General features: G+C 35.3%; 2 protein-coding genes across 3 annotated transcripts; both read right to left on the reverse strand.

The window, feature by feature from the left end:
• Positions 1-1695: 1695 nt before the first annotated feature.
• Positions 1696-7658, reverse strand: LOC103339187 (microtubule-associated protein 70-2-like). 2 transcript variants are annotated; one of them, XM_008242469.2, is made up of 11 exons: positions 7269-7653; positions 6857-6942; positions 5298-5363; positions 5028-5198; positions 4553-4723; positions 4278-4433; positions 4030-4176; positions 3161-3232; positions 2520-3053; positions 2243-2430; positions 1696-1986 (listed from the first exon to the last, which is right to left on the reverse strand). In XM_008242469.2, the coding sequence occupies exons 1-11, from the start codon at positions 7486-7488 to the stop codon at positions 1965-1967; spliced, it is 1833 nt and encodes a 610-aa protein (XP_008240691.2). In that variant the 5' UTR covers positions 7489-7653; the 3' UTR covers positions 1696-1964. The 2 variants fall into 2 exon arrangements, with proteins under 2 accessions (XP_008240691.2, XP_088899635.1); XM_089043509.1 differs by lacking the exon at positions 1696-1986 and having other exon boundaries at positions 2295-2433; positions 7269-7658.
• Positions 7659-14434: 6776 nt separating this feature from the next.
• LOC103339186 (uncharacterized) lies at positions 14435-17344 on the reverse strand. Its single transcript, XM_008242468.2, has 5 exons — positions 17229-17344; positions 16127-16217; positions 15764-15848; positions 15149-15301; positions 14435-14625 (listed from the first exon to the last, which is right to left on the reverse strand). The coding sequence occupies exons 4-5, from the start codon at positions 15269-15271 to the stop codon at positions 14566-14568; spliced, it is 183 nt and encodes a 60-aa protein (XP_008240690.2). The 5' UTR covers positions 15272-15301; positions 15764-15848; positions 16127-16217; positions 17229-17344; the 3' UTR covers positions 14435-14565.
• Between the last annotated feature and the right edge of the window lie 3832 nt (positions 17345-21176).

Here is a 21176-nt window from a genome sequence, read left to right on the forward strand (position 1 = left end):
ATACTGATAATGACACTGCTACGATCATGCACGCAAAGACTTCCAAGTCAAGTTGAGTTATGGGCTAAGTCGTTCAACCCCATCAGCACGCAAAGACTTCCAAGCCAGATAATGACTTTGAAGTTTAAAGTAGCAATTTCAGTCAATGTGACTGGGATATTTAAGACCACAAATATGGAGTACAAGTCAGACAAATGATATCCAAAATAATATACTTACGTCACATATTTTTCAAATAAACAATTAGAGGTAGTCATAGAGGAGTTATTTACCCTAACAGTCCTTGAGATTTTCGGCTTTTTCACAAAACTTCTCGAGGTTTTAAAAATTATACGAACACCTCTTGAGGTTTTAAATTTCTTTTCACAAAACTCATTTTCATTTATTCTTCATCTAAAAATTGATGATTTTATACCAAAAAAATTATCCAATTGACAGTTGTCCTGTGAGATTAGATTGCATATACTTCATTGAGAGCATTCACAATGGGCTCCTTAAACCATATCTTTAGACAAATTTTAGGGAGGAATTAGAAAAATACAACTCCAACCATGCTCCCTATCCACCTCCTAAAATACGGAGACCTCTAGGAATCCTAAATCTGAAAAGAGAGAAAGGACTCCTGATGACTCCCTATAATTTAATGCTGCTTTATTTAATAAGTATTTCAAACATTTGATTCATGCTAACTATTTTTATATTATTTTTTTAAAAGAGATTGACCAATTAAAAAAGATTTATAGTATTTATGACCCCCTAAACTAAAGAGCATGATTGGAGTTCAAATTTTATAAAGAGCTCCTAAAATAACTTTGATATGTTTTTAGCTAAAAATTAACTAAAAAATAGGGAGCATAATTGTGGATACTCTGAGGTTAATTTTGTCATTTGCATTAAAAAAATTCAATAAAATCATCAATTTTTGAACAAACAATTAATGAAAAGGGTTTTGTGAAAACAAACTGAAACCTCAGGGGATGTTTATATAATTTTTGAGACCTGAAAGAGTTTCGTGAAAACATAAGAAACCTCATAAGGTATTAGTGTAAATAACTCGCCATAAATATGAAACAAGAGGTCATGCTAAAATATATATATATATATATATTTTAAACACTCAAATCCTACGAATTTCATATGAGGACATTATCAAAAATGAAAATTGTTTATAATTTACAAATCAAGCAGTATGCATAAGCCAATGCTGATTATGTAATATTATAAGATCACAATCTACCACATGCACTAATCTCTACCACCCTTCTCTCTTTTCTCTTTCCAACAACCCACCACCCTATCAACCTCCAACCCGAGCAAATTTCTCCAGACCAATACCTGGACAACCTGGATGAGTCCATTGAGTCTAATTTTACTCACAATATTATACCTAAATTGTTAAGTTTGGAACAATATTGGTGGTCATTGTTGAGTTTGGAACAATATTGATGTCTGACCAAATTAGTAATGGCCCTCAGTAGTCTATCAGATTAATTCAAATAAAAGACTTCAAATTTTGTTTTGGCCTCAACCTCCATTGCTTTGTTAACTCTAGCCTTTGTCCGCATAAAACCTTTTATGCCATCAACCCAGTAAATCCATTTTTGGAGAAGGTGTAGCCTAAAAGCTGTATTGAATTAACGAGAACTTCCTTACCAATATACATTTATGGTATACAGAGTTTTATCATGCCTGCAGTTTCCTTGAAAAGCATCGAACAAGCCACATCTCTTTCATAACTTTCATGCCACCCACGGTTGGTATATTTTTGGGAAATATTAGTACAAAAGAAATATACACGGCAGGGTGACCTGAGAAACCTCAAGTCAGTTCTTTACAAATTGCCTACCTGGACAAGACAACTTAAATAGATGGAGACGAGCAAAAAAATCATAGACAAAACCGTACAATTATATTGATTGCAGATCCGAAGAATTGGTGTGGCGCCCTTCATGTGGCCATGTCAATCACCTAGACTTATGTGCATTCCTGAAAGAAAGAAGAAAACTTTGTTCAGATTGATCAATGGTCTTCTACTCGAAGTAGCTCAAAAGTTATCAACTTTCAGCATTTGATATTACACCATGTGATGACCAAGAAAGTGAAAAGAAAAAAATAAGTATATCGCACCATGCATTTTTGTTTGTTTTATATAATCAAGAACTTAGCAGGAACAAGAATGACGGCCTGTTCCACAACTAGTGCATCAGTTTTAGGCCATTAAAGATTATACACAACTATTTACCTAGAAGAAAGTGTATGAGAGCTATTTACAACCCTTCGGGGAGCACTTGAGCGCCGTGCCCTCTGATCAGGCTCCTTGGTGACACGCATAGCAGAGACTTCTTTTTCCATGGCAGCTACTTCTCTCCGCATCTTTTTGGCCTCAACCTCCATTGCTTTGTTAAGTGTATCCACCTTCTTTGCCAACATCTACTTGATTCCACACAAGAAACAAATTAAGAGCAAAACAAAAGTGGAGAGAGGTTGCAAAATTAATGAGATACATCCTACTAGCTAACCTCAATTGCATCATCCTTGTCCTTGAGGGTTTGATCTTTCTCATGGCAAGCTTTCCTCAAAGATACGACCTCTTTCTGTAACATATCATACAGCACTCCAGAAACATAATCTTCATGCTCTGTCCTGGATTGTTCAGCCAAAGATCCATTTGCCCTCTCCTCATGTCTACCAATTGTCTCATCCATCTGAGTCTGATCACTGGCACTGTTTGTGTTATCTTTCCCAGTTGCATCTGGTACTAGCTTATCTCTGTCTAGCAATCTACTACCACCATCAAACGATCTAGATGAACTCTTGGCTTGTTTCAATATTGCAGTAGCAGTGTTGGAACGGTTGAAACCAGATTGTAAATTTGATTTTGTCCTAGATAGATAGCCATTAGAGGACGCTCTAGAGAAGTTCTCAGCTCCACCAAGAGACTGACGCCTTGAAGGCCCATTGCTGATGATTCTTGCATCTGAGGATGGGCGGGATTTTCCATTCGTTGCTTTAAACTTTTCCTCCAAAACCTTGAATCTTAGTTGGTATTTTTCCTAAGAAATCAATTAATGCTCAACTGTTAAGAAGAGGCTTAAACACATAATAGGAAACAGTTACCCTTACTTGTCAGAGCAGACTAAATTTAAAACAGTTAGCATACCTTTAATTGTGCTTCTGCCTTTGCAGTACGCTCAGCTACTGCCAGTTTGTCTCGAAGTTGTTGCATTTCTCCCTACAAAAATCATGTCAAATATTTCATTTTAAATCTCAAATTAAAAAAAAACTGTTCCTTTCTTGATCTGTTTTCACTTCCACCGCCGCTTCTTAAGGTAAAATAAAAACTGTTCCTTACATATATACAGTTATTCTCTTATCCGGATGTCCGCATGTTATTATCGTGCGGATGCCATTGTAAATAGGCAACAAAGCAGGGAGGGGTTGTACAAAATACATGGGGTCCGCACGATAATAACGTCCAGATGTCCGCATAGGAGAATTTCTGTATATATATTCCGTTTTCTAGCAACTACTCAATTTGCAAATATTTGGGGAAAGCATTATATGTGATCTATGCAATAAAGAACCATTTTCCAGATGGGATATCTGTTTTAAGGTCCTGGGATACGGGGTAGTCTCTATCACTATCCTATATGCATCTTGACAGTAGGCCAACAAAAATCATTGCAGGTCATCTATGGTACTAGATGATAATTCCATATGTTAAACCTCTTGGGTTAACATAGATGATCATTAAATACTTTTAGAACAATTTAAAGAAGAAAAAAAAAAAATTTAATTCATGCTTTCTTTTTGGGCTGACGAGGCATCTGGTCCACATGTTAATTGATAATAACTAGGTCCATGCAGTTGCCTCATCCAGCATGAAGCGCCTAAGCCCCATTCGATTGCCATAATGCCAACCTCTTGGGTTAAGGATGCAACTTGAGCCAATGAAACGAAATGACTATTTGTACAAATTAAAGGAATTGCATGCAGAAATGATGAGGTGGCATTGAAGTTGTAACATGCCTGAAAAAATCTCCTTTCTTCAAGCCATTGTTTTACGGGCATCACTTTGTCACTGGAATCTTTCCACTCATTTGCAACAACAGTGGCAACCCTATTTGCAGAGACCTTTGCACGAGCCACCTCCCGTTCCAACAGTTTTTTCTCCTCCTACACAAGCTTGAAGGTTAGAGGCAGTTTGCATTTGTGACAGACTCAGAACAACTACGAAGTGATTTGCAAGAACTGGAGTTCCAAGAAATGTTTATTACATTCATCTCCTGCACTTTACGCTGGTAATCACGCACAGCATTGGCAGCAGCTCCACCGGCTAAAACAGCCTCCTCAAGCTCACGAACGGTTTGTGTTAGCTTCTCAACCTCAGCCACCTTTTGCCGGTGCATTTTGTCAAGGATTTTGTTCTCCTCCTGATAATCCACTAGTACATGTTACAAAAAATAGAGTATAATGCTAGTACAAAACCCACGGTACATTCCCACAATCACACACATTGCCTGCAGCAGGAAAACTCAGAGAGCATACATACCTGACATATTTCAATCTGTTTCATCAGCTCTTGATTTTTGTTTTGCAGATCGTCAACCAAGGATGCTTTTACCATAGCAATCTGAACAGTTCTCTCGGCCTCAACTAGAGCAGCCTCCTTGGATTTAGTAAGCCGATCAAGTGCTCTGTTGTCATCCTGCAACTTTGCTACCTAAAAAACCAAAACATGAAAAGGTATTTTGAAAAAAAAAATTTAACTCTTTATTTTTCTTTTCATGTGCATGAATCAATAGACCCATAAAGACAGTAAGAATATGGAAACCCAATACATTATGAACATTCTAAACCTCACATGTATAAACCAATATGGAAACCAAAATAGACAGCGAAAATTGACACAGAACATTACTACATCAAAAGTTTTACAACAATCCTATCTGTCTTAAGAATGTTGAATAAAAGAATAGATGAAAATACAAATTGAGGTCATAGTATTGCAGAAGGAAAGTATATACCTCCTGCCTAGCAAGCTTAAGCTCTGCTTCCAGTGGAGCGATGATGGCTTCAATGGGGGGCATTTCATCATCTTTTTGTGCAGCATGAACTCTTCGAAGTGTGGCTTCCGCTGCAAATTGTGCAGCCAAAGCTGCTTTTTTCTCATCATTTATTTTCTTAATCTCAAGATTCTGCAAATCATAGTGTACTCATTATATTGCAAACAGAAATCCATTTGTTGGTTACAGAAGATAGTACAATGAGGGAGCAAAGGGAAATACAACTAGTACCTTGCTTTCCAGAAGGGCTTCAGTTGCTTTCAGCTTTTCATCCACCCTGTTTAGTTCATCTGTCAACTGGAATCATTAACCAACAGAAAAATAATCAGATAGTCCCATTTCTGATTGAACATAAAGTTTCTCCTTTGTAATAAAGAGCAATACATTAATAAATAAAATTCAACATGGTTCTTAAAATCTTGATAATTTTGTAATAAACCTATAATTATCTCACTCAGAAGAAGGCATCAATAAAAAATCGAACAGAACAAAACTAACAAAACTGAGAATAACAATATGGCTATAATCGTGTGGTAAAGGAGATATTTTCTTAATTTGTTTAATAAAATAATATCTCCTCCAAGTTGCAGGGATTTTTCAAAATTAGCTACTCACTGTCAGTAAAAAAAAATGTATAACCCATTACATTTCAAGTTCTTTTTTTTGGAGGGTAAAGGTTAAAAGAGTCCAATTGGAAATTTTGCTTATAAAGCTTTGCTTAAAACTGACACAGCTTTAACACAATTGCTAAGACTCTTGTAATCATTTAGAATTCAAGTCTTTCATTGGAAAGTGGCATTATAAAATTTTCACCATGTCTATGTCCCAAAAGGCGGGTATTCTAGTCATCCACCTGTTTGTTAAGTGAAGCTGCTGGATATAATAGTCAATATTTTAAAGCAATAAAATGTGAATCCATCACAATAGAAGAAAATGATTATATAAAAAAATAAAAAATAAAAACTAAAACATTAGAAGCTCAAAACATCCATTCACAACATGGCAATTGAATAAGTAGGGTTATCTTGATAAATTTGAGATCAATAAATGTTAGAATAGAATAAAACCATTAATCCAAAAGGCAATAATACTTAAAATCCAGTAACCACTAGGTAATATAGCAGACTGAAGGTTTCAGCTTAAAGTATAAAAAGACTGAAGATTAACATAGAAGACTATCAAATCTCATCTTGGTTGTCCAGAAGTTCCACTTACAGACATTTTTTTATGGATATAAAACAGCATTGCACACCTTAGTATGTAGACTCACAATCAGTCAAAAAATAAATTTCCTGCCTAACTCAAATGAAATGCATATACTAAATTGTTTGCAGTATTTAAAATAACTACAATATATTTTTTGCATGGAAATAGATTGCTCTTTAATTTTAAGAAGTGGAAGGGTATTTTTTTTAAGCAAGAGTTCTCCAAAATAACTGTTGCATCTAATAGAAGGTGTAAAACATTGTTAGATAGAAAAAAAAACAACTTTAGAAAGAGTTGGCAAATAAAAGTCTGACAAAATCTGTCTCATTCATACATTCTAGTATATTGCTAATTCCATCATTAAAAAAACAATAAAGATACTTTCTTTGATCATGCAACAACAATCAATGACCATAATCACAACTTCACAAGCCTATCTAGCTCAAAACTTGGTAATAACATACTATAAAGTACCAAAATTTGACAACATCGTGCTACGCAAATTGTTATAAGAAAATAAAAATCAATCCAATTGCTAATGCAAATAGAAGCACAACTTCGGCTTCATAAGCAAAATAGAGTACCTCTTCCACCGCCTTCTCTTTAAGGCGCTCTGAATTCCTCAAAGACTTGATTTCCCCAACAGCATCTCCCAATTCCCTATCTTTATCTGTTATTTCATTTCATAAATTAAAAAACGTATATATCAGTCAAATTTGACCTTATAAATTATAAAGTACACGAAATATAATTATAAATAAGAAATTTCTTTTTAGGAAAAAGAAAAAATCAAAGCTAACAAATTTGAAATATCGTTTCTTTCCTTAGCAAGAAAATGCGGCTCTGAATTTAGAAGAAATTGGTTTCCAGAAAATACGACGAATTGGTCAATTTCATGAAATAAGAATATCTTCTCTCCCTATGTACAAAGAAAATGTGAGCTCCAAATTTTGCCGGGAAAATGGAGAGCGGAGAAGGAAAGAAGACGAGAGAGACCTCGGAGATCGTTCTCGAGGCGGTTGAGCTCAACTCGGACTGGATCGGAGCCGTGCATTAGGGTGATGATGTCATCGACTTCGGAGCCGGCTCGGGAGATTCCGGCGGAGGAGCTGGTTTTCCTGCGAGCCCTGAACGACCCCGAGGCCGTGAGCCCAGCCGGCTTCGTCGGCGGCTGCTCGTGGTCGCCGTTGCTAATGTGAGCGTTAGCGCTGGCCATTGGAGGAGCTGGGGAGAAAGATCCGCTGCTGCCGTGCTCACTCAACACCTCCCTGAGCCCTAAAATACAAGAACAGAGAGCTCCACCCAGAGAGAGTCTATAATTTACTCTGTTCTAAGTGTTAGTGAGAGTGAGTTTTGTCTTATTTTGTTTTATTTATTTATTTATTCTTTGTTTAAGGAAAGGGATTAAGAATCTAAGATGGGGTTTAGGCGGGGTTTAAATGCAAGAGAGAGAACTGAAACGACGACGTAGCACGGAGGGTGGAGGCAGTTATACTGTGTGGTGCTGTCTACCCTTTGTAAGCTGCATCCGTATTTGGTTGGAGTCTATCTGTCAAAGGAAGGGGGGCTGTTCGATGAGAACAAAGTCCAAATAGCTAAACCTGACAACACTAATTCTTTGTCGTCAAATGAATTTAAATTTGTTTTTTTGCTCAAGACAAAACTCAGTTCGAGTCTCCAAATGAATTTACTTGTTAAAGTCAACATATAAAATATTTTTCCTATGATTTGATTGAAGGGTTTGTATACTTTTAGAGTGGTGATTTTCCCACTCTTTTTTTTCTATTTTATCATTATACTCTTTTTATAAGCTAAAAAGTATAAGTGATAAAATAGGAGTGAAATCGTTTACTTTTATGGTTGCAGAATTTTCGTTCTAATGTTGAAAGCGTTCTAAAATTGATTTTTCTTTCGTTGCAAGAGGTTTAACTCAAGTCATTAAGAGCAGTTATTTATATATGTGAAATTATGTTCAAAATCTTTCTTCATCTAAAATATCACTTGTATAAAAAGAAATAATGAATCAATTATAAGGCACAATGTCACCGATCAACTATGCTAAGGAATTTTCGCATGAGCATAGTCTTATTGAATGTCTATAAAATATAATGTGATGTCATAATTTATTTAAGCCTAAAATAGAATTCAAAAAGTGTGGCCTATATCACTACTCTTATGATTGGAAAACATGTTTGATACCAGTACAAAATTGTTTTCAACTTCAGGAATTATGAAATGTGTTTGCTACAAGGCCAAGCATCACAATTCCGCTCAAGGCACAAGATCCATGACTTCAAGGCAAGGCAAGATAAGGTGTAGGGCTTAGGAGTTAGGGTGATCAAGATTTAAATCCTATACAATGTTGTGGTTCGAGGTTTAGGGAATAGGCCCCGTTTGGTTCACATAACGGATTTGAGGGGAAATTACTTTTCATGTCATTTCCCAAATGATAAGAATATAGAAGATTTATTTCCCACGTTTGATAATGCTAGGAAAGTAACCGGAATATATCACTTTATTTCCTTTCTCATATTTGTTTTGAGTAGGAATGGAAAACAAAGTTTGTATAATTTTCCAATTATACCTATATTAAATCAAATTAAAAAAATGCATTTAATGATATATTGCAATTCTAAATTGTAAATAGGGACAAAATGGTCATGAAAAGTGTGCATTTAATGTTGACTCATTTTCCCAAACTTTCCCATGAGATTGAAAAACAAAACCCAAGTTGGAAGGAGGGCTTCACTTTCCCTCTTACTTTCTCATGTGCCAGCTAGGCAATCATTTCCCATACTTGGACTTACCAAACATGTGAAAGCAATTGATTTCTCATCCTAAGCTTCCTTTTCCATTAACCAAACGGGGTCTTAGGATCTAACTCTATGTTATCATAACATTGTTATAAGCCTAGGTTTTTAATCCAAGTTTCAAGTTTAGGTTTGAGATTGACCAAAAGACTGAAGTTCGATGCAAATTCCCATTCTATAGGTACCCCCGTTCACTCCGAGGCCATTCAACGGCCATTCCACGTAATACTTCCTCTCTTCGCCGTTATATAGGTATGGAATATAATGTTTTCCTTTGTTTATTGATTTGATTGAGTGGGCCATCCGCTCTTTTCTTTGACTTCGTAACCTTTGGTGCCTCCTCTCTACCCGCAGGTTAACAATCAAGTTTCCTAGGCGTATCATCCAGTTATCCAATTCAACAAGTTTAGAACACCAAAAATAGCTAAAGCTGAGTCCCACATCGAAAACTTAACAAAATAGAAAGTCTTATATAATAAATGGTTTCAGTCCTAATAACATCAGGGCTTTTTGTATAAAACCTCACACCTGCTAAACAAGTGGTTAAGTTGGGGACAATATCGATGTCACTAGTGGTGGGCCAAGAATCCGTCCCTCTGAAATCTTAACAGCGAACGGCCGGATATCTAATCTCTAGGAAGCTTGGAGTTCAGCATTTTAAGTCAAAGATTAGGAGTTCTCTCTTCTAAATTAAGGGAAATAACTATTGCTTCTCTCTTCTTCCTCTTTTTTCAAAAGTAATAGAGAAATCTTATTTCCATATTTGGTTGAGTTTTATTGCCTAATTAGGAAAACATTTTGTTGGATTCAATAAGCTTAATTTAATCCAGTATATGCCAATGCAAAAGAAGTATACAACGGGGACTAAATTGTACTTATCATATATGTGGACCAAGTAATGTAATCTGATGTCTCATATATATATGCACTCTCACTAACAAAGCTCCACTGAAATTGGTTGTATTGCCATTGAAGCTCTGCCTGCTCTTCTTGTTGGAAAAATAAGGAGATTTAATTGCTCTATTTACAAAAAATTCAGAAAATAATTAATGTAAATAAATATACCAAATTAAAATACATAAAATAAAACAAATATCAGTATAAAGAGAAGTTTAGAAAAACCATAACACGGTTGAGTCTAAAACTTAGTTCTATCTCCTTAATACTATGTTACTTACAACTCTCTCTCTCTCTCTCTCTCTCTCTCTCACTTTTATTGACCATACATGTATGCACACGTAGAATGATGTTATTTAATTTAAACGCAACGGACAAAATTAAATTAAGACTTAATTACTGTTTCACCTTTTGGAATGGATGCTCGATTTCACTTTACCCATTGAAACATAAATTTTCTCATTTAACCTCTTGAATCTCTAAAAATTGCTGAAATGTTCTCACTTTACCACTTCCGTCCACAAAACAGTTAAGTGTGCTGACGTGGCACAAACATTTTAGTAATTTTAAGTCCTTGTGTGTGATGAGTAAGAAAATTGGATATATTTTAAAAATCTTTAATCTCAAAATTTAAAAAAATCTCATCCACAGCCACCCCCATCTTTTCTTCACACATTAACAAGCTTGCAAACGGAAGCATTAGCAAGCTTGAAAATCGTAGTGGAGTTTCCTAACTTGCAAAATGGAATCCAATGCGGAATTTGGGCCTGTGAGATGAGACCAAGTTCATGCATGTACAAGTCGGAATTTGGGCAACCACCGTCTTCACCTCCATTCTCGGCATGGCCCTAATCTAGGCAAGCACTTTCTCTCTGTCTCTGTCTCACAAGGTGGTGTCTTGAGAAGACATGGTGCGTGGTGTCAGCTGAGGTGCTGGGTGGTGGTGGTTTGGTTGTGTTGAGTAATTCCAAGGAGGGTTAGATATGGGGTGGAGGTTGGGTTTAGAGAGGGGAGGGGAGATAGAAGAAAGAAGAGATGAGAGAGACCAGAGGGAGGAGGTGAGGTGCGATGGGGGTTGGGTCGGGGAGGGGAGAGAAGAGAGAGGCAGTGGGAGTGAGAGTGAGAGAGAGGCACATAGAGAAGAGAGAAGAGAGATGAGGTAAAATTACTAAATTGCCACGTCACGTCAGCATACTTAACAGTTTTGTGGATGAAAATGGATGAAAGTGGTAAAGTGAGAAAATTCCAACAATTTTTAGAGATTCAAGGGGTTAAGTGAAAAAATTTCAATTTCAAGGAGTAAAGTGAGATCGAGCATCTGTTCCAAGGGGTGAAACAGTAATTTAGCCATAAATTAAAGTGGTCTATCAAACAACAATTTGATTTGACTGTGCTTGAGGGGCAAGAAGCCAACATACATCATGTTAGTTAATCAGGTCATCAAAATTTCTGGACAAGAAAGGGAAATGCTAACCAAGTTGACAACTAACTAAACGAGAATATGGAAATTGTGAATTTACAACACAGAAAAAGAAAGGGAGAATAAGTTGCTTTTGCTTCTCCATTTGGAAACAAAAATGGACACATGAATGAATGAGGTTTGTAGCTTTCTACCAATCCTACTTTCATGTAGATAGAGATTTAATCAAAATTTGCACAAAAAGTAGTTTTCATGGGTTGCATACATTTTTTTTACCCCAAATATATGCATATATGTGTCCAATAATATATATACATATACACACAATCAATTTTATTGAGGGGGCTCTTTCGGAACCCACTACAAATTTTACTTCGATAATCTTCATTCAAATATCATCATTGCAAATAATTAGACAAATTGAAAATTATTAAGACATCTTGTTGTGATCAACAAAATCTATCAACATTGTGTTCAATAAAACACTAACAATGACAACCATTTAATTGAGTGATTAAATAGTTTTGAATTTTGTGACTTTTTATAAGGATAATCTTTGAAGAAACACTTAAAAAATATACCATACATAATACAATGCATAATAAAACGTACAAGGATGTCCCTTAAATAAAGTTACCCGATAAATATCTCAAGTAAAGCTCTCCATCTAAGCGCCTGTTGTATATATATATCCTTTAATCATTTTTTTATATGATGATTTTTAAAAATAGGAAGACAAATCCAGTAGAAGAGTTTTGAAAGCAAACCTAAATGCGTGCATATGATGAAGATGTGCGATCAAACATGTGAAATTAGAAGGAACGTTGAGTTGGGGAAACACAAGAGTATAAGCATTAAGCAATGATGTGTCAAAAGCAGGAAGGAAGGAAATGAGGGGAGTGGATTGATGCTGAGAGAAAAAGCAAAGCAATACTGTAAAGGGTACAAAGTGGGACAAGAGCACATGCCATGGGAGGTGAGAAAGCGTAGAGAAGAGAAGCACCACAACATTGACAAAGCATGAATTGAATTCTTTTCTTCCTTCCTTCCTTGTAGCTTGTAGCTCTCTATCTATCTAAATATTATTTGTTTATTCATTTAGTTATATATTGGTTGCAGAATTATTTAATTTAATTTATTGGTATCAATCTATCTATCTATCTCATTCTTCCTAATGATTTGTCACTCATTAAGACATGGTACCTCGATCCCTGACACTTGGCTAATCTGTACGATTTCTGAGTTGGGTCAAATCAAGTTTTGAATCCCACTTGAATAGCAGACAATAATAGTGTATACAAGAGAAGGGAGAATCATCAAGACTTCCAATTATTGATGTATTGTGTGTTTGGTATGTATCAACGGTTAAGAGTAGCAGAGTTGCTCATACATATATTTCCAACTATTAATAAAGTACGGATTTTATATGCATCAATGATTGATAGTCACACGTGCACACGAAAAACAACTGATCTAAAACATGTAATGGGTAGGCTATAAGTTATAACATATGAAATACAAATCCTTAGAATATTTTGGTGATTGTAGTATCATTGTCGTGTAAATCCTTAGGTTTAATAATCATTGCACGTGCAAGGGGCTTATAGCTCATATGGTTAAGAACATTTATCTATACATCCGAGATCCTAAGTTTGATTCCCCCCTCCTCCAATATTGATTGTATAAAAGATAAAAATTATCATTGGGCATATATATATTTGGAGGATGTGCTGCCACCGTTACCAAAACAAAGAGGCAGTTTATGATTGATAAACAAACAATAAATTGGAAATCTGTAAACAGTACATGGATTATATGTTACACAAATAAGAGCTCCCGATTATGGGAGATAAGACATTAATTTAGGAACGAGGGTGGTTGGTAGTTTGATCAAGTACTTTATCCGCTACATGTTCTTGAACATTACCGTTCCTTATGATACTTCCGAAACTTTGCTTGTATATTTACCAACGAAGAAAAAGAAAACACTTTGCTTGCACAAAACATTAAGACCTATCACTTGCCAGGACCCAATATTGTTGTGGCATATATTTAAAAGCCCAATACCTAGAGAATATGCTCCGTCAGGAGCTTCTATAATGAGGGGCTATATTGAGAGATTATAATGAGGAGGTTCAATCCAACAATTCAATAATAACTCAGCATTTGATCACACGGCTTAACATAACCCCCCTCCATAAGCCCTCATTATATCCTCCGTGTGCTTGGATATAATTAAGCAGATTGCTTGATGCAGTTGAATTGGAAAAAGAAAAAAGAAACCCTTATTTTGGTTACTCTCAACCTCAATGCTAAAGTTGTAGATTCCAAAATCAATCACCAGTAGACCTTTCTTAACAAGCCTTACAAACTTCGTCACAGACCTTTCAATGACGTAGAAATAAATGTAAAACAATAATGTTAAACAAATGGATTTATTTAACTTCCATGATTTTCAAATCATCTAGCAACTTCTCAAAATCTAAGGGAGAAAATATTTCTCCACTAAGATAGCAAGTACTGAATCAAACCAACCAAGAGGAAGCAAGCTTACATGAAGTATTGATGTTGCAATGCCTATGGAACGGGGAACTTTGTTTGATTGGGGGACACATGATAATGCAATAGTGGGAGAAAAAAATATCCTCTTCATGATAATGCTATAATGAAATGTACATGGTAGTGCAAGAATCATGAAATAAATAAAAGTGTTATTACTCAATTCTTATTTAATGAGTATTTTTGTATTTCTAAAAGTTACTAAGAGTTCTATTTGAAGCCTATAAACAAGGCACTTCCTTGCAAAGCAAACCAGATTGGATGAAAGAAAAATTAAGTCTTATTGAAGGCTTGGTGCCTTGATTGTCCCCTCCTTTACATCTTTTCTCTTCTCTACTTAATCATAGGCAACACCCCACCTTGTGCTGTCCTGCATCACATGAACTGTAATCTCCTCTAAATTTTTGAGGTTTTATTTTAAACATATTTTATAATTAGATTACACAATATACGGAGAGAGCATCCATAAGCAGGCATGCAAAAGCTTAGTATACCTTCTTATCCTTAATTTACTAAAATCTTACAATAAATCATGTAGCAGAACTACATTAAATATTAAAAAAAGCTTAAAACCTGTAACTCAAGAGGTTTGACCTCACTAATAATTCTATTTTGATTCAGGACCATTTGATAAAATTGCTTCACGTTCCTGACGACGTCGTTCTCTCTGCAAAGAAACATATATACCAGATGTAGGGATCCACAAAACGAATCTAAAAGACCAACCAACTGACTCAATCCAATCCAATCCAGAACTGATCGCATTGGATTGGAGGGATTACAGTTTTTTATTTTAGAAACTGAATAACAGAAGAAATCAAATTCAGTAACAATATGTCTAATTTTACATTTCCAAGCTTTCAAATTCATTCCACCGAAGCCACTATTATGGAATAGATATCAACTTAGTGATCATACCAGAAAGTTTTAAGCAACAAAAATTATGTTTATGTTTGACAACTTTGACCTCACTGATACAAAACCGGGAAGATCAAGATTTAAGTTGGTAAGTGAGTGAATATAATAACATCATGTGGAAGCAAGCATAGTTAAAGAGTTGGTCAAGCTTAGTTTTAAGATGCATCCTGCAAGCGTATGGCCAACCAAACGAAAGTTCTCTAAGAAGTTTAATACCATATTTGTTTTCTCTGGAATATAATTTGCTTAACAAATAGTGACAGAAAACATACCCTTCTTTCCCAGTATGGAAGGAAGCAGACAAAATCATAGACTGGAGTAATGGTTGAAACTAGTACAATATTCAGCCCAGTAAACACCAAGAGTGCAGTCATAGGTCGAGTTCTATGTGGCATTTTCTTTACTGTCAAGACTCTTTTTCAGCTCTGTAATCAAGACCATAGCAGTTCAGAAACTTTTTCCAGAAAACAACACACACATGCACACAATGATGAGAAAGTAAAAAAATTCATGCAACAAGTTGCCCCATAGTCATATGCTACAAATTACAATGCAGTGGATAGAGTTTATAGTTCGAAGTTTCAAATGGAGGTCGTAACAATGGGAAAAAAAAAAAACTTATAATACAGACTCATTTGAGTGAGCAATAGGCACAAGAAAAGGAGAAAAGACAAAAAGGTTCTCACAGAGGCATTTCATCAAACAGTTGGTAGGCTAATGTAAAAATTAAAAGTAAAAATTTGATTATCAATTTAAAACATGAAATACAATCGACAACCACTCAATCACTAAAACACGAAATTAAAAGCAAAAATTTAATTATCAATTTAAAAAAAGAAACTGAGAAGGGAGAAAATGTAGGCTTGGAGTTGAAGCTTGGAAAATACCTGCGCAATGGAGCAAGAAAAGAGCCACGAGAGAGAAGTACAATCTCTGACAATCCAATTATTTACTGACAATCCTATTATTTATCTGCAAAACAGAACATCAATATTAGCATGTGTACTTATCATAACCACTTAACTGATTACTAACAATTATTATTAAGTATTAGACTAATAACCAAAAACAGAGAAACCACTTAACTGATCTTACACTAATAACCGAAAACAGAGAAACCAAAGCAACTAAATAATGAAATACAAGTCTCATATAACAAGATCAGTCACATGAAAGTATATGTGAAAGGGACACAAGAGCACAATTGGATATTTTACTCTAATCTCTTAATAGGATTAAAATTTACTTACATGAGGCTTAATAGAGATTGACAAAGACATCAATGGGCCAGTAATCAGATGTACGCTGAGATGATTTCACCGAGTGCAAACCTGTCTCCTCCTGAAATTGTTTTTTCACATTTACAGAAGGAATCAGGTTATTACCCATATCAGATCCATGTCTAACAATCTAATACAAGGGATAAGGAGGAAGACCTCCAGTTTCATGCTTAACAAAATGAAACGGATCACATAAATGGTTTGGTTTTATTTTAGCTTAGTAGTTTTTAGAGAATTATAACTTAAATACCAAGCACTTGCCTTTTGAAAACTTTCCAAATCATAGACTAAAAGGTATGCTATAAAAGCCAAATATAATATGCACAACAAGATGATCCAATACGCGTTTTTCAAAGGTGAGGAAATATTACTCCATCGTAGAGGTTAAAAGGGCCTACCAACCAGCTAACCACAAAGACGAGGAAACCAGGCAGCTAGTAGTGTTAACTTGTGATCAGATGCAAAAAGTTTTCACTTGTGATCCCAAAATTGATGACCCCAATTGTTCAAACAATTGAGCCCCTGTAACATTAAATACAAAGAGCACGCTTTGAACTCTGAACTCGCTGTGAAAGACGCTCCCTCTGAAGGAGAGGGCACAATCTGAGAGAGGCTTGCTCGCTCAGAAACTTATTCCAAAAAGCAACACATGTACGCATACAGTAGAAAAATTCAAGCAACAAGTTTCCAAATGCCATATGCTACAAATTACAACGCAGTGGATAGAAGCAGCTCAAACATGCCTAGTTGGCCCTTTATAGTTGAGCTTCAAATGGAGGTCGTAACAATGTAGGGAAAAAAAACCCTTATAATACAGACGGCACAAGAAAAAGAGAAAAGACAGAGATTCTCCCAGAGGCATTTCATCAAACAGTTAGCAGCCTCACATGGATTTTACTACCAATGAAATACAAGATTGCAACCACTCAATCACTAAAACGCGAAATTAGAAGTAAAAATTTGATTGTTTTATTATGTTAAATGATGAGAATGGAAGAGAGTATTCATTCACTTAGAAAAGGAAACTGAGAAGGGAGAAAATGTAGGCTTGGAGTTGAAGCTTGGGAATTACCTGCGCAAACGCAATGGAGAGCAAGAAGAGCCACGCGAGAGGAGAGGACCCGTGTGTGAGTGCCTCTTTATTTTCAGCCCCACCAGGATTATGTTGTTGGGTCGGGTCGGATCCAATATCTCAAACTTAAAAGACCCACCTTCCAACCCATTTTAAACTTCTAACCCGATAGATGACTCATTTAAAAAAAATTTGGTTTTTCAGAGTTAATGAACCATATATGGTTTCCCCTCACGGACATCCATTGTTAGGACATCTCCAACCATGTTAGAGCTAAACTCAAATTTTTATTCTCCAAAATAATACTATTCATGTATTTTCAGGACTCAAATTTTTTTTTTTCCTCCAACCTTACATATTCATAATTTGAGTCCGCAACTTTACTAAATTTTTTAAGAATGATTATCCCATAATTTTTTTTTCTTGTTAATTTTTCTTGACATTATTTTTGTTTCAACATTCGTAATTTAATTTTCTAAATATTTTAACCTAAAAAAAATTAAAATTCCAAAACATAATAGAATTTCACTTAAAAATAAAAACAAGTACAACACCATTTTATTTCATGGACTTTGAAAGTAAAAACAAGTAGCACACAATTTATATTAAAAACAATTGAACCACACGATTTTTTTAAAAGCGGTAGCAATCCTTAGAGCTGCTATTTTTGCGTATGCCCGGAATAATTCGAACCATTCATTGAAGCCATTACCATAATTGTCTTCCATTTTTACTTTTACTTTGACTTCATTGGATTCCTTTATCCTCATTCAATAATGTTATGAACTTTTGCCCACCTCCACTTGTGTTCTTCAATTATTTTTTGAACCCTTTCCCATCTCCTATTGTCTTGTTTCAATAATGTTCTGAACCATTGCTCATCTTTTTCCATCTCACTTTATTGGATTCCCTTATCTTTCCTATCTTCATTCAATTATTTTCTCAACCATTTCCCATCTCTTATTGTCTGGTTTCAATCATGTTCTGAACCATTGCTCATCTTTGTTCATCTCACTTCATTGGATTCCCTTATCTTTTCCTATCTTTTCCTATCTTTATTCAATTATTTTTAAACATGTAGGTCATCTCATTCTCTTATCTATTTAAGAAGTGTTATTCTATCGAATTGACCACACAATCTGGATTATTACTTGGCCGATTGTATCTACCCTCGTTGGGCTATATTGGTTAAGACGATCCCAACCGGATACTCAAAAAAAAAAAACAAAAAAACTATTTGCCCAAAAACAAGAGGCTTATAAGAATGATTTCAAATAGCCTTCGGAATACTTCAAGCTCAATGGGCAATTGTTATGGGACCTGCACGTATGTAGCGCAAAGAACAACTTCATTCAATCATGATGAGCATAATATTGCACAACATGATTGTTGAGGATGAGTATGAGGATATAGATGCAGAATCTGATGATGATGATAATTGTCCACGAACATCTAAAAGAGCAAGAGCAAGACTTGCTTATGAGCTTGAGCCAACTATCACGTACAATATAAATCGAGACAAACAAACTATCTCAGACTACATGGTCCGTCATAATGGAGTCCGTGCTTCGCAAGTGCATCATAATCTAAGAAATGATTTGATCAACCACATTTGGAGATGCGAAGGAGAGGGCCAATGAGCTACGTTGTGTGTTTAAATTATAAAAGTGGTTGTGTGATTTTAATGAATTATGTGGTTTATCATTGAATTTTAAAAAAGACTAATCATAGGAAAATAAAAGACAATCATAAATAAAGATAAACTATAATTATAAATAAAGATAATCAACAATTACAACTAAACATAAATTAATAACCACTATGTGGAGGGCTTGGATAATAGTCTCTAGAGTTGTCTTCTAGATTGTAAGGGGAACTTGTATTCATTTCGGCCTCAATAATTTCGTCTTGCATATTTCCCCAATACTTCTTCTTTCTCAGAGTAAATTTGGATAGGTCCATGGACATTATCCTCTGTTCATTGGCCTCCTTATCTTGTTGGATTTGATAGGCATGTTGTTCTTGTAGGAGCTCTAACTTTTGCCTCATATCCTCCTTTGCCTCATTTCCTTGTTGAACCAATTCAAACAAGAACTTTCCACTTTGGTTGAGATAACCTTCAACACCTTTCCCTTTCTTTTTTTCATCCTTTTGTTTATCTCTTCCCAACGGCCTTGGAGTAGGCATGACCACATCATCTTCATCTTCCTCCAAATTGACTGTATTGCCACTATGAGAAGAATCTTTGAATGTTTGTGTAGGAGATTCACATAGGTCGTTCTATTTTGGGTAATCTTTTAAGATTTGCCAAGCATGATACAACTTGAAAGGTCTATTTTGGAGGTTTATTATCATTCAAGAAAATTGTTTTTGCATTCATATCATACCCATGAAATAAAATAAAAATCAAGTTAATAATTGAAAAGAATTAGAATTATAAATTTAAGCATTGTAAAAAATGGGTACTCACCACATCTTCAAGATTGAAGCCACTCATATGCCTTGCACTGGCCTTTATCATACATGCCTTCCATAGAGAACATTGTTGGTTGATGATCTCGAACCGAGAAGCAATAGCTTGCTGTCATCGTACCTCGGCTCCGCTCATGCCCGGATTATTTTCCAAAAACTTTTGGTACACACGCAACCAAAATGAGTCTTTTGATTTATTGGAGCCAATAGGCCTATCTTCAGAGATAGAAACTCACCCTTTGCACAATGCCCAACGGCGAAATCATGAATTTTTTAACGGGTGGGCTAGCTAAAATTTTTAGCTTAAAATATAATTTTTTTTTATATAAAAAAACAAAAGAAGGAAGCAAAAATAAAAACTGTAGCGTACACGTTTATAATCTACACGTGGATGCCAGTCATTGGTTAAAAATAACAGAAAACAAATTAGAAAAGCCTTCAAGAATCACATATGGGGCCATATGGGTTTTTTATCTTCAAAAGCTCCCCAAAAGGAAGCAGACTTGTTGTTGTTGGCCAATATAGATATAGGTTTTTCCTTCAAAAGCTACCTAGGCTACAGCCCACCTTAGTCGTGGTTGTGGTTCCGCCCTTGACAATGCCTCATCTTCTTGTGGTTTTCAATTCACACCTCTTTGGGGTTTTGGGGTCATTCTCAACAAGAATGAACGTAGAATGAAAAAATAGAACAAAGGGAGAAAGAAAAAAAAAATTTGGTGGATTATTTACCAAATGAATGACTATTTATAGAGTTTGGAATAAGTTTTGTGGTTAGATCTGATTTAGATTAATTATAAATATTATTTTGATCGTTGGATTTAAATTTGAGCCGTTGGATGTGAAATTTTACAGTTCAGATTGCCTAAAATTAATCTTGATCATTAATGTAAAATATAGTTGTTGGAATTATAAAAATATATATGTTTTTTTAATAAAAATATATATGTTTTTTTTAATAAAAAAAACAGCACGGCTTTTGAATTTTTAGGCGTTGGAATCACTTTCTTGGTGCTAATTATATCGCACAAATCTGGCAGACAACAAAGCTGTCTCGTGGGGCCCATCAACTTTTCTTCTTCACATGGGCTTCCAAGTAGGCCTCATCCTTTGGCCTACGGGCTCTGGGCCAATGGGGCCCGCCACCCATCGAAAAGGCCCACTGGCCGCTGGCTAAACAGGCTTGGGCTTGGGTGTCTGCCCGCAGCCGGCTGTTAGGCCCGCATACATATATAATTATGTATAAATAAGAGTTTAGGATTAGGATTATATCACCTAAATCACATATATAATTTGTTTCATTTCATTTACTTTTCTTTACTCATTCCTAGTTTATAATTGGATGATTAGCACATTAATTTGTGTCAATTATTAATACAACAATTATATATATAAATAAGATGAAAAACATATCATATCACCAAATATAATCATATCACGAAACATAATCGTACCACCAAATATAATCATGCTTTTCTT

The sequence above is a fragment of the Prunus mume genome, linkage group LG8 (assembly GCF_029339155.1).
Source record: "Prunus mume cultivar Tortuosa linkage group LG8, ASM2933915v1, whole genome shotgun sequence".
NCBI classification, from domain to species: domain Eukaryota; kingdom Viridiplantae; phylum Streptophyta; class Magnoliopsida; order Rosales; family Rosaceae; genus Prunus; species Prunus mume.

Coding starts and splice junctions, on each gene's coding strand:
- LOC103339186 (XM_008242468.2), bottom strand. CDS start 15,271: ATGCCACATAGAACTCGACCTATGACTGCACTCTTGGTGTTTACTGGG. Junction 14,626..15,148: donor TTCCATACTGGGAAAGAAGG/GTATGTTTTCTG, acceptor GTTTCTTTGCAG/AGAGAACGACGTCGTCAGGA.
- LOC103339187 (XM_008242469.2), bottom strand. CDS start 7,488: ATGGCCAGCGCTAACGCTCACATTAGCAACGGCGACCACGAGCAGCCG. Junction 5,199..5,297: donor AAGCCCTTCTGGAAAGCAAG/GTACTAGTTGTA, acceptor TATGATTTGCAG/AATCTTGAGATTAAGAAAAT. Junction 2,431..2,519: donor ACAAGGATGATGCAATTGAG/GTTAGCTAGTAG, acceptor GGAATCAAGTAG/ATGTTGGCAAAGAAGGTGGA.